At 37.0% G+C, this 12,273-nt stretch overlaps 1 protein-coding gene across 2 annotated transcripts in view; it reads left to right on the plus strand.

The window, feature by feature from the left end:
* Window positions 1–303: 303 nt before the first annotated feature.
* LOC107031529 (sn1-specific diacylglycerol lipase beta) overlaps window positions 304–12,273 on the plus strand; it is a 14,302-nt gene continuing 2,332 nt past the window's right edge. Inside the window, exons 1-10 of one of the 2 annotated variants that reach the window (XM_015232941.2) lie at window positions 304–838; window positions 1,834–1,972; window positions 2,815–3,034; window positions 3,125–3,225; window positions 4,372–4,493; window positions 4,567–4,658; window positions 5,727–5,832; window positions 7,713–7,867; window positions 10,984–11,108; window positions 12,073–12,182. In XM_015232941.2, the coding sequence (XP_015088427.1) occupies window positions 458–838; window positions 1,834–1,972; window positions 2,815–3,034; window positions 3,125–3,225; window positions 4,372–4,493; window positions 4,567–4,658; window positions 5,727–5,832; window positions 7,713–7,867; window positions 10,984–11,108; window positions 12,073–12,182 (1,551 nt within the window). In that variant the 5' untranslated portion in view covers window positions 304–457. Of the gene's footprint in view, window positions 839–1,833; window positions 1,973–2,814; window positions 3,035–3,124; window positions 3,226–4,371; window positions 4,494–4,566; window positions 4,659–5,726; window positions 5,833–7,712; window positions 7,868–10,983; window positions 11,109–12,072; window positions 12,183–12,273 lie in introns of those variants that run through there. The other variant, XM_015232942.2, reaches the window with a different exon arrangement.

Below are 12,273 nucleotides of genomic sequence, written 5' to 3' on the forward strand. Positions count from 1 at the left end.
TAGTGATGACTGTTGATCACATTTAAAGCGTTATGTTTATGGTGATGAGAGGTAATAAGCACCTTAAGGTGCGCATAATTTGATTCAAATATTGACAATTTTAAAAATTAGTATAGTAAGTCAATGATAACCAGCCTGTACTATCTCACCTACAAAATATTTTGAGGTTGCTATTACTAAATTCTATTGCTAAAAGTAATAAGACACTAAAAAAACTACTGTATGTTTGTTTGACTAGCTGTGAGAAATGCAATTATACAAATTAAAATTGTTCAAAATAGTCCCATTCAGAATATAGTGCTGAAATAAAATATCTTTTTTAAAAAAAATTAAGAATAAAGAATGAGATTTGTGTTTGTTGTTGTAGGAGGCATATCTGTCTCCTAAACGACGATTGTTATGTCGAAAAAGATGATCGGAAAAATCTAAAATGTGGAATTCATTCATCTGTTAATTGATGTCTCCTCTTCTTCCTCTTTTACCCAATTTGAGGAACCGTTCAAAGGGATTTGGATTGGGTTTGAAATTTCCCAATTCATTCCGCAAAATGATGCCTTTACCGGCACCGCAATTGAAGAGGTTAAGGAGGTCGGCAGTGGTGTTGGGTGTTTCCAATGCCCTTATAATTATCATGGGAATTCTTATTGTTATCGTCGCCCATTCTACATGTGGGGAAAACGACGGTACTTCGCCCGTTATGGTTATGATTATGGTTTCTTTTATTAGGATTGGTGCTATGATCGGCACTGGTATTGCTCAGCAACATACAGCTTCCAGTATTTTAACTTCTCAGACCGATTTGCCTGATTCTCAGATTGCTATTCGACAACAAAGACGGGTATTTTTTTAACCCTTTTCTTTTTCATGATGTGCACTATGGAACCTTTTTATAGTATATGGAGGTGTTTTATAGGATGAAAAGAGTTGACTTTAGCTATACCTGAAGACAATATTAAAGTAGTTATTGAGAAGGTAAGTTTGATGGGGAACATTAAGTCAATAACATCATACCCAATGAAATCCCAAAAGTTGGGTGTGAGGAGTGTAGAGTGTAAGCACACAATACCCCTACCTTGTGGGAGGTAAGGTGACTGTTTCTGATTGAGTATAATATATCAGAATAATGAAAATGGGAAAACAACATTAGAGAAACAAAATAACTTATGAGGAAATAGTAACGATCACAAAATAGTGCGATAACCTAAACACAGTAAGTGATGGCCAAAGCAAAAACAAGATACTATAAGAAAATGGCTAAACCCCTCAAAATCATGACAACGCTCCATAATTACTAACCTTCTACCCTAAAATGCGACCTCCACACCCTCCTATCTAATTTCATGTCCTCGGTAATCAGGAGCTGCGCCATGTCCTATCTAATCACCTCTCTCCAAAAGTTCAAAAATTTATGTTAAATGAATTTGAGTTCTTGAGAATTTTTTAGGAAAATATGTAGTTCGAATTGTGTAACATGAAAATAGTGCTATATAAATTGAAACAAAAGGAGTTTTTATTTTGTTTTGTCATGATGTAAAGGGATGTCTGGTACTAGCTAACATTTTCGTTCTTTTGTTAGTTAGTTTAGGTTCTCCTTGAATGCTGGTTTTTGTTAATCCTGTGATGCTAAGGTACATCATCGTTTAAAATTTGAATAGTTAAATGAATGTCCTTGAAAGTGGTGCAAGTTTCGTGTGCCCATTTGCTGTAATGGGCATGTGGATAAAATTATTCTCTTTTACCAAGTATTTCCCATGCTTAATTTTAAAATCATTAGAGCTCTCTGAATGACATGTCTTATTTGTGATTTACTTTTGAGTTTTATCCTGATTACAGAGGAAATATAGGAGACTGTTATTGTGGACTCGAATTGCCTCAGTAATTACAATCCTGCAACTTCTTGGGGCTGTTTTTCTTTTGTTCACTGTCACCAATCTCTTGCACCATGATACAGCATCAAGCAATTGTCTGAGAGGTAATATTAAATTGTATGCATGCCTTTTTGAAATCTATCTTTCATGGGCATACTATTCAAGATTTTACATGCTTTATTGTCTATGATGAGCACCTGGTAGATAATCCTTTGCTACGATGTTTCGGTAATATGTGTCCTCTCTTCTCCTATTTTCTTTTTGGTGCTATGAACACGGTTTCGTAGATTCAACTTTTCTTCAAATGTCAAAGATTGTTAATGGGTGGACTGGTAGATGGTTGATTCTGTGAATAATTAGGCATTAAGGGGAGCAACATAAATATTACTTTTTGAATTTTGATCAAATTACAATATATTAATGAAGAAGTTGCATGTAACAAATTGTTTCAAAAGCCTAATTCAGCTTTTAGAATCCTGTCTTTGCCTGTCTCAGATACTAGGTTTCAGGAAGCAACAATAAACAATTTCTATAACTAAGCAGAAGAAGAAAAGAATGAAAAACCTGTATGTTAGGGGTCTGCTGCGAAACCTTGGTGTATGTTGTGTTAAGACTTCTTTTTTGTTAAGTAAAAAGGTTGACTTTTTCTTTAATCAAGTAATAATTTATTAACAACGGGAAAAGTAGAAAAGTTGCCTTTTATGTGTATGACTTGTACATTGGCTTTGTGCTTCACTAGTTATTAGAAGATATTAAAACACCACATGGATAACTCCATTTCTTATAATCATAAACACTTGTGGCATACTTGCATTTAAAACTTACCACCTTTCCTTTTTTTAACCCAACACCCCTTCCTTTCACTAATCGCAAATAACACAATTAACCAACATTTTTTTGTTTCAGTCATCAAAGTGAAAAAGTACTTATGAACTATATCTTGCAGGGATTCTCTCAAATGGTTCGAAGTGGCAACGCAACATGCTTATTCTTTTTATGGTTATCATATCTTATGTGGCTCCGGTACAATGTTTTGCTGGGGCGGACGTCTTGAGATGGAGGTCTTTCTATGCAACAGAAGATAATGCTTGGAGGGCACACTATAGGGAGGTATTTGATCATGGCATTCGTGAAGCTTTGTGCTGTCTGGGACGGGTCAAATACTTGTAGGCCTCTCTGCATATGTTGACCACAGGAGTTTAATTGGTATTCAGAATCTTAACGAGCTTTCTTTGTATACTCTTTTTGCTGCATAGGACTGTGCTAGAGGAAGATGAGGTTTGTTCTGTGGCACAGTTACTTGGTGATCTTGTCACTTACCGGGCATCTGGAACAGGTCATTTAGAGCTCTTGGCAGGTTCGTGCTGATATATAGGGGGTCTGTGGACTTTACTTTTACTTTATTCTTTATTTGATGGATATAATACACTTTATCATTCTACAGGAAGTGTGAAAGAATCTGGGTATTCAACCTAAAATCTTAAGACAATTAGTAGACTGATGCATCCTACGGGGTGGTCCAGTGGTTTGGGCTTGTGATTTACATGTTGGAGGTCTCAAGTTCGAAACCCCTTGCTAGCGAAAGCAAGGGGTTTGCCTTGTTGGTTGAGCTCGTCGCACTGGGCTTGCTTATTGCCGGTTACCTCTCCTATGTGGTTTGCGAGCTATTGCATAAGAGCGAGAATTTTACCCTGCGCGCAACCAAAGGGTAGCGGCTGCGGGTTTCCCTTGTCATAAAATAAAAATAAAAATTAGTAGAGTGATGCAAGACCTTAAAAGCCTTTTGGATGCCCTTTTATACTCGATGTGGGACATGAAAGGTCCTTAAAAAATCAAAGCTGTTCTAATATTGTATTATGTAGTCTAACATCTGTGCCAAAATCATGCTGGTTGTACATGCATCTGGAGAAGCGTATCCCACATTTCTTAACTCATGAGGGTACCTCCTTAGTATGTTAGGTGTATAGAGTGTAAGCATATCTGATAGTAGGGATGACATAGAAACATAAGTTAACCTTTGCTCACCCCCAAAAAGAAAGGACATAGGGTTATCTACACTTACCACAACTAGTTTAGGATATTTGGATGCTGCAGTTCTTTTTAGAAATAGATATCTGATGTTCAAGAGTGATTTCTCTAAGGAAAAGGTGGTATTGATTTAGAAATAGCTATGTAAGAAGTCAGAAAGTTTTATGTTGAAAACTAAATGGAAAAGAATTCAAAGTTCATTTGAAAAACTTAGAGATTTTAACTGCAAGGGGAACTAAGAGGATAATACTTATTGAATTGATATGATCAAGGTTTTCTGGATTGTTTTGCGATCACTTTGTTCATTATAGTTCTCATCCAACATTACAGTCAAAATGATAGTCATGAATGCTAGAAGTGCTTTAAATATTGGATTTGTTTTCTATTTCCTCGATTTGGAAGTATTCACTTTGAAAACAAGCTCATCTCTTTCTATCAGTAAGGTAAAAGAAAATGATCTCTTCTTGATATTCAGGACTAGCTTTATTGCAGAATTCTTCTTCCTTCTCTAAATCCTATGAAGAGTCAAGGGTTGTACCCATTGAAAGGATGCGCAAGGCTGCTTTCTATCATCCATTTGCTGAAGCAGCCTACACGGTATGATAACAAGGCATTGTAATTTGACTTGATTATAGTTCTGCTTATTTTGATGTGGAATGGTCAATTGCAGGGTCTATTACTTGATATAGGAAGAAATCCTGTACTTTTTTCTTGTTCATGGCTCTATAGGCAAGGCATTCTTGCTCCCTGGCTTTGGAACAGGTCAGACACCCACTGGTTTATCTTAGTTGTAAGATTACTTGGATTTTTAGAGCATGAAATGACATTTGCTTTTTTAAAGTTTAAAAGGAAGTGTTTCAGTGGAAAACCATACACGAGGTTGCAAGTTATACATCAGGATATGGATGAAATACATGGGAACAAAAGCCTGAGAATAAATGGACTCCTATGTGAGTTGACAGGATGTAATAATTGGAATATGGCATAGAAGATTCTCTAACTTTATGAGCAAAAGGATCAACATATCAGACAAGTTGCCAAAAAATGTGATTGTAATGTTTTATGGTAAAGTTGCCTCCATGTGACCAGGAGGTCACAGGTTCGAGCTATGGAAACAACCTCTTGTAGAAATGCAGGGTAAGACTGCGTACAATAGAACCTTGTGGTCCAGCCCTTCCCTGGGCCCCGTGCTTAGCAGGAGCTTAGTGCACCAGGATACCTTTTTATGGGAGGAGAGTCTAGCTTTGTCGTATGTGGATGAAATAAACAAATGACTATTCCTTAAATAGACCATATACAAGCTCCAGTTCTCGCTAGTAAAAGAAGTAATCTTCTTTTGATCACCTGTAAGAGCATTGGCTTAAAGGAACTCTCTACTTAGCCCTCTTAAATCTGAAAGATCTTGAGAAAAATTAAGATGCTCATCACTCTTAAGTATCCAAGAAGCTAGTTAGAGTATCATACTTCCATACACGGTACAACCCGTGGTGCATGATAACTGCTTGCTGCCTTGCTCCAATCAGGGGACTTCAAATGCAAGTCCACTCTAGTACTGGTGGCAGGAACTGATTTTAAACATAAAAGGATGAAATGGGAACCTTGGTTCTTGTAGCTTTCTTGATTTATATTCAAATACCTGATAATTTAAGACCCAGCACAATCAAATGAAGATTCCTGCTAAGGATTATTGACTTCTTTAAATCTGTTTTCCTTAGAGAAATTCCAAACCCTTATTTCTATGACACTTTGTCCTTTTCAAACTATTATTTGATTGTTCGCATAGTCGCTTGATTCTTCTTTTCTTTTTGGAATCAAAATGTATTGATGTAGGCGACCTTTACTAGAAGGTGACAACTGGTGGCGAGGTCATGCAGCAGCCTTCTTGAAACATGTTCATTTGTCAGCACATATGCTCAGAAAAGGGCGTGTTAATCAAGTAAGTCTAGCTTTAGATCTCTAGGCTATTTTTGGCCGCAAATGTTTTGTGATGACATTCCTAAGTTCTGAACTGTGATCACCTAACTGTAAATCGTGACCTTGTTTCCAATTATTTATTTGGTTCTATGTTTGTAAGGACATATTGGAACTATGTGATGTCCTACCCCGTGAACTGCATTTTTGATGTCTAAGTTATTTATAAACCATGTGAAGTCTGAACTGTCAGATTATCATTAAGGCCTGTAATTTCACAAGTTTAAATTGGTTTGAGACTTCAATTCTAGTTCTGAAAAGCGACCGCTTCGTCGCGTGAGGCGATGCAAGGTGAGGGGTGATCGTGCTGGGGGTAACAGTGCAACTTCACCGAATTGCATGCTTAGATAGGAGAAGCTCAAAGCTTGAGATAGACAAACATTTTTGGTCTATATAGGAATGGCAATGGGGCGGGGCGGATGTAGGGTGGGTCTGGTTTTACCTTATGTGGGGCAGAGCGGGTCTGTCTTTATGCGGGGGCAGGTACAGATTTATTTTTGGAAAAAATTGTGCGGGGCGGGACGGATACGGGGGTTGGGTTTTAGCGAGGAAGAGAACCCGTCCAGCAACTGTCCAAAGGAAGTGTTTTAAGAGTGATTTTGATAGCTTAAATCGTCTTTAGTTAATTTCCCCATTAAATAAATTCTATTTAACAAATGTAGAGCTCTGCAATATGAATTCTATTTTTGTCACCTGAATTTGTTTGGTAACACCTTATGTTATTGAATTTGTAAGCCTAGATTCTTGTTCATGCTTTTTTACCCTTTTCTTAAAAAAAAAATTAACCTCAAAACAAATTGTTGTTTATAATAATCAATGAATCTCAATATTATTTGATTATATAGGCAAAGTTATCATTGATTCTGACCAAGAGTGCTACTATAATTAAAATAAATATTTTATTGCTTATGCTCTGCCACTATTAAAACAGCAACAAAGTTTTTTTTTATAATTTTACATTTATATCTTCAGTTGTAAGTTTGTCATGAAGAGTTAATGTTGTTAGAAGCAGAAAAATGAGGTTTATGGGGCGCGAGTTCATGCGGGGTTCATGGGGAAGAGGGGGAGGAGTGGAGCGCGGCAAAAAACAAAAAATTATACAATGCGGGGCGGGGTAAAATCTTTGCGGGTTCGCCCCGCACCGCCCCATTGCCATCCCTAGGTCTATAGTAAAGCCCATCTCATCATAAAAAGTGTGGATAGATGTTTTGGGAGTAAATCCATCAGATTACAAACACCGATCATTAGAGAAATTATGATTTTGAACTGGCATGTGTGACACTGCAACTCCAGTCCACTTGATTGCAGATACTCTTATGCAATTTTTCTTCAGTCTTTGATACTTTCCTTCTTCTTGCCCTCCGACTAGATTTGTCTTTTAGTTTTCATCTTAGCTCTACTATGTTATTGAATTCTAGGCAATAAGACCTTGACATCCCTCAAAAGCTTTTATATATATATTGAATCAAGTGAAACCATGAGCACTTTACATGTCTTATTTTGGATTTTTTTTTCTTTTTAGGCAGAAATAAGTTTTGAACTGTTGTGCTTATTGTATTTTAGGTTCCATCTTAGATCTTATATGTTATTGATATTCAGGCAACAAGTCTTCATCCCTCAAAATTTGCAGTGTATTTTTTTGGTTCTATATATATATTTTGAATCAAGTGAAACTATGATACTTCACATGTCTTATTTATTTATTTATTTATTTTGGGGGGTGGGTCGGGGGAATAGGTTTGGAACCCTTGTGCTTTGTGCTTATTGTCTTTATTTTTTCTTATCCAAAAAATAAATAGTGTCTTCCATTTTAAAAAAATAACAACTTCCATATCTCTTTTCCAGGGGAAGTGTAAAGCAGCATACTTTATTGTGGTTTTGCATAATGTGAAATCTGTTGTAATTGCTGTGAGGGGAACTGAGACCCCCGAAGACCTCATAACTGATGGTTTAGGCAGGGAATGCTGCCTTACTGAAGAAGAATTAGATAGCCTGCTAAAGTAATCTCTCTTTCTCTCTCTATTTTATTTTTCTGTCTCCTCTACACTCATTTGGTTCTTGTTACATATGCACTTGCACTTAAATCTGCTTCTGGCATCCTTTGACTGCCTTATTTGTTGACATTACATCTCTGCATTTATCTTTGAAATTCCAGCTGTGCTTCTTAAGTACTTCTTGAGATTAGGAACTTGTGACCATTAAAAATACCTTGCTAGTTCCCAAGTGCCACGACTCCTGGATAAATGTTTTTGGATTACCACCTCTCAACAGTCCCTTTCTCATGTCCGATTTTTAGGTTTTTGCAGATCATGGACCTTAGACTTGAAAAATAAAAAACCAGACCATCTTTTTTTTTTTTTGACAAGGAAACAAATCTGTATATGAATCACCAACCCAAAAGTGTTAACATACATAGTGTAGTCGCACAAGTGGGGCTGGAGAGGGTAGAGTGTACGCAAACCTTAATCCTACCTTGAGAGGTAGAGATGCTGTTTCTGATAGACCCTCAGCTCAAGGGAAAACATTTCAATGCAGATCGCAAAATAGCGGGAGTGACGAAGCCATGCATAAATACTACACAGAAGTGTTGGCAACCAAAAACTTACATCAGTGTGAATCCACAACCAAAAGAGTAAAGCAGTAGACTATCACCAAAACAGAAACTCGATCATTTCTATTCTCTGAGTTGCACCAATACTAAAATCTAAGGATCTTTGCATAGAACTACCAGTGTCTTCAAAACACCTAGAATTCGTTTCTTTTCAATTTGTCCACCATATTAATGCAGAGACAATTCTCCATCTGTCATTGTTTGTTTTGCCATCCTCCTCAGCATTCCAGCTGTTAGCACATCTGATGTTCTTCTTGACATAGTCCAGCTTATATCTCATGAAGATGATAAACAGGTCCCGTCCCGTAACAGACTGACCACTTTACGAAGAAGGAACATATGCCTAATTGTCTTTCGTCTACATAAATAGCATCTTTCACAATTGGATTCCCCTTTTCCTGAGATTCTCATGAGTTAGGACAGATTCTTTCGAACAGTCAAGTTAAGATATATAGCGACTTTCTATGGAATTTTGACTTTCCAAATTAGTTTCCCAGGAAAAAACCTGATTTTTGAGCGCATCTGATTCATGCTCTTGTAGGCAGAACTTACAGTATAGAGCCCTCTACTGTGATTGTTCTATCTTAAAGTGTCTTACTATCCTGCAGTCCCTTGCAGTGTTATCAAAAGCAAAAAGCGCAAAAAAACTCTAAGGTCCATTGGGGCTTTAAGAGCAAAGAAAACACAGACTTTAGTAGAGAAAGGCACAAAAGGATAAAAGATACAAACATATATATACATATATATATATATATATATATATATATATATTCCAAGGCTAATAATTATAAGCATGAATGTCAAATATATGAACAAATAAATTGAAGAAAAAACTAGAAAGTGAAATATCAATGGTTTGGTATCACCACTTCAGAAGAGGCTCATTGGCATGGAAAAACATTCCTTAGAACCTTGATGATGACACAGAAGCTCACATTAAGCCCACACCCACGTCGTCCAGACATGGGTACGGCACCAAAAGTGAAGAGTCACTGGCACCATTACATATTAAAACACAGTTGTACTAGTCATACAAATGTTGCACTGGTCTTCTTGTGTCTCTGCGTGTTGTTCGTCACCCCTGTATATCATTGTGTTCTTCACGACTTGAGTTTTCTTGGATTTCAATTGTGCCTGGTCTTTAGATTGGGCTTCATTCTCAGAGAAATTGGGAAATATTTGAATTAACGGGTCTGTTTTTGTTGGGCTTAAAATTGGGCCCAAGTTCTACAGTTGAGTAAAAGGTCCGCAAATACATTTAAAACCCCATTTATGTTACATGCACCACATTTGCCTTTGACCTCTACTTTCCCCCATCGTGACATGCCCTGTCGATTTTACCCAGATGTTAGCCCTCACGTCTCTATCAAAGAAAGTTGATACTGGGGAGCGGATAATTCAAAGGCTTTCCACTTCTTCTTCCTTCTGATTTCACTGTGATTGGAGCTTCCACCCACACCGAAATTGTATAGATGAGACTTTCGATTTCCACTTCAACCTCTTTAGGGATCTCCTTTCTGCCCCCCTTCACTTCGATTCGAGCTCAATGAAAATCTCCGGTCAAGTTATACGGCCAAGAAAATATTTGCAATCCCAAACCAAGAAAAAAAAAAGAAAAAGACCAACAACCACAAAAATCACCATAACTTCCCCTCCTACTACAATTGCAACAATTAATGTGTCTCAACATGAAAAATTTGAAGAGAAAGAAACTCCAACAGCTGAAAGAACGAAAGAAAAAGAAAACTTAGATCTAGAAGAGATGAACTGATTATCAATCTCTCAGAGGCCTAGATGTATAAACAATATATAAGTAGTTTATATATAATGTATAATGATTTATAACGGTGTATGTACACCTCTATACATAATTATACATTATATAGTGTATAAGCAATGTATTTATAATGTATAACAATGTATAAAGGTGTATATACACATCCTTTGCATTGTTAAACAACATATATGTTAGAATAACAATAGGAACAAGAATAGTATATGCAATCCCACTTAGAATAGAAATAGAAATAGAAATAGGAATATGAAGAGGAATAATATATAGAATCCTACTTGGAAGAGGATTATAATGTGTTGTCCTAGCTGAGAAAGGAGTCTATATAGGGTCTCAATGTAATAATGTAGAGACACAATTCAATAACATCTTTTTTCAATATTTCTCACATGGTATTAGAACCTCTACAATGTTGGTAGAGAATCAAAGAACTTCCACTGCAGGCAGGCGTGCGGCTATTACCGATATATTCCACCTGTCTGACCAACGATAAAAAACCATAGAAAGTAAGGAAAAATGATCTATACTCACATAAGTGATTTCTTGGGTTAGATTAAAGGAATCAAGAAGAGATTGAACTTTTGTTGTAGCAATACTTGTGATTTCCTTTTTGCTCCCATTACTGCCTAAATGTTCTGTACTTGGTTTCTGCATGGCATATAAGCACCACTATCTGACTATTCTCCATTTTTTTTTGTTTCTTAATACATCAGTGGCAATCATTGTGATCCATACCTTCGTCAAAGAGTGGTTTCATCCACTCCACACTATGCACACTCCGGAGTAGTTGAGGCCGCACGTGATCTTTACATACAAGTAGATGGAAATTGTGGAGATGGTATAGTGCATTGCCTTCTGTATTATTTATTGATTTCCTTTTTTTCCCGTAGAATAATTTAAGAGATTCAATTTTGTATTGTTTTTCCTTTCTTATGAGCACTCTCTTGCAGTGCTTTGGTGGAGGGCACTGGCTTATGCTTGTATTTGTTTATTTATGACCGGAAATCAGTCGTAGCATCAATTTAGATGCTGAGATTAGTTACTAGTGCTAGAATTGCTGGTTGATATGAAGAAGTGTGTGTAGAAAAAGGCCCTTGTATAAGTTACTTTCCTGATGAGTCCATTTGCATTCCATGAGCTCCAAGGAAGTTTTTTTTTTTTTTTTTTTGTATAGTTAGTGCTAGGGTGCGCTCTTATTAACGGAGAATCTGAGAAAGAGAAGGATTACCTATGTTAGCTGGAGCTTTATGTGTAAGAGTGCAGGCGAAAATGTAGATCATCTTCTTTGCATTGTAGGTGGCTAGTCGGTAATGGAGGGTGGTCCTCAATTTGTTTGGAATGTGATGGGTGATTATGGATACAATGAAGGAAGCTTGCATAGTTGGACTCATAGAAGGGGCAAGAGAAGCTCGAGGTCATGGTGTGTTGCCCCTTTAAGCATATATGTGGGTCATTGGAAAGACGGGAATAGTAGGGCATTTGAAGGGGTAGAACTTGATTTTGTAAAAATGCAAAGTAGTGTTTTGTCTCTAGTTTCTTTTTGGTGTACCAACGAGGTCCCTTTTTGTATAGAGGATTGAGTCTCCTTTGTTGAGAACCATATTTTTGTCTAGGTTCTCTTTTTTGGTATATGGCTTGTATTTGTATACGGGGTTTCCCTAAATTGTTAATAAATTATTTGGCTTATGAAAAAAAAATACACGAAGTCATGCAGTGAATTGGTTTCTCTTTCCCCTTATGAATTAAACCTACACATTTTCTATGATACTTTTGTAAAAATATGTGTGCTTCATCTATATCAGGTGGATTTCTCGCCTCGTTGCTCGGAGTAGGATGTGAGTGCGAGGGATATGGTGTGCGAATAGTAGGACATTCCCTTGGAGGAGCGATTGCTGCAGTATTGGGAATGAAGGTATTCATTTTTCTGATGAATTGCATTCCTGGAACTTTTCTTCATCGTGTTTGGGCACTCTTTGTACAGGATGCATTGCCGTACCCCCCCC

Source organism: Solanum pennellii, chromosome 9 (genome assembly GCF_001406875.1).
Source record: "Solanum pennellii chromosome 9, SPENNV200".
Taxonomy (NCBI): Eukaryota; Viridiplantae; Streptophyta; class Magnoliopsida; order Solanales; family Solanaceae; genus Solanum; species Solanum pennellii.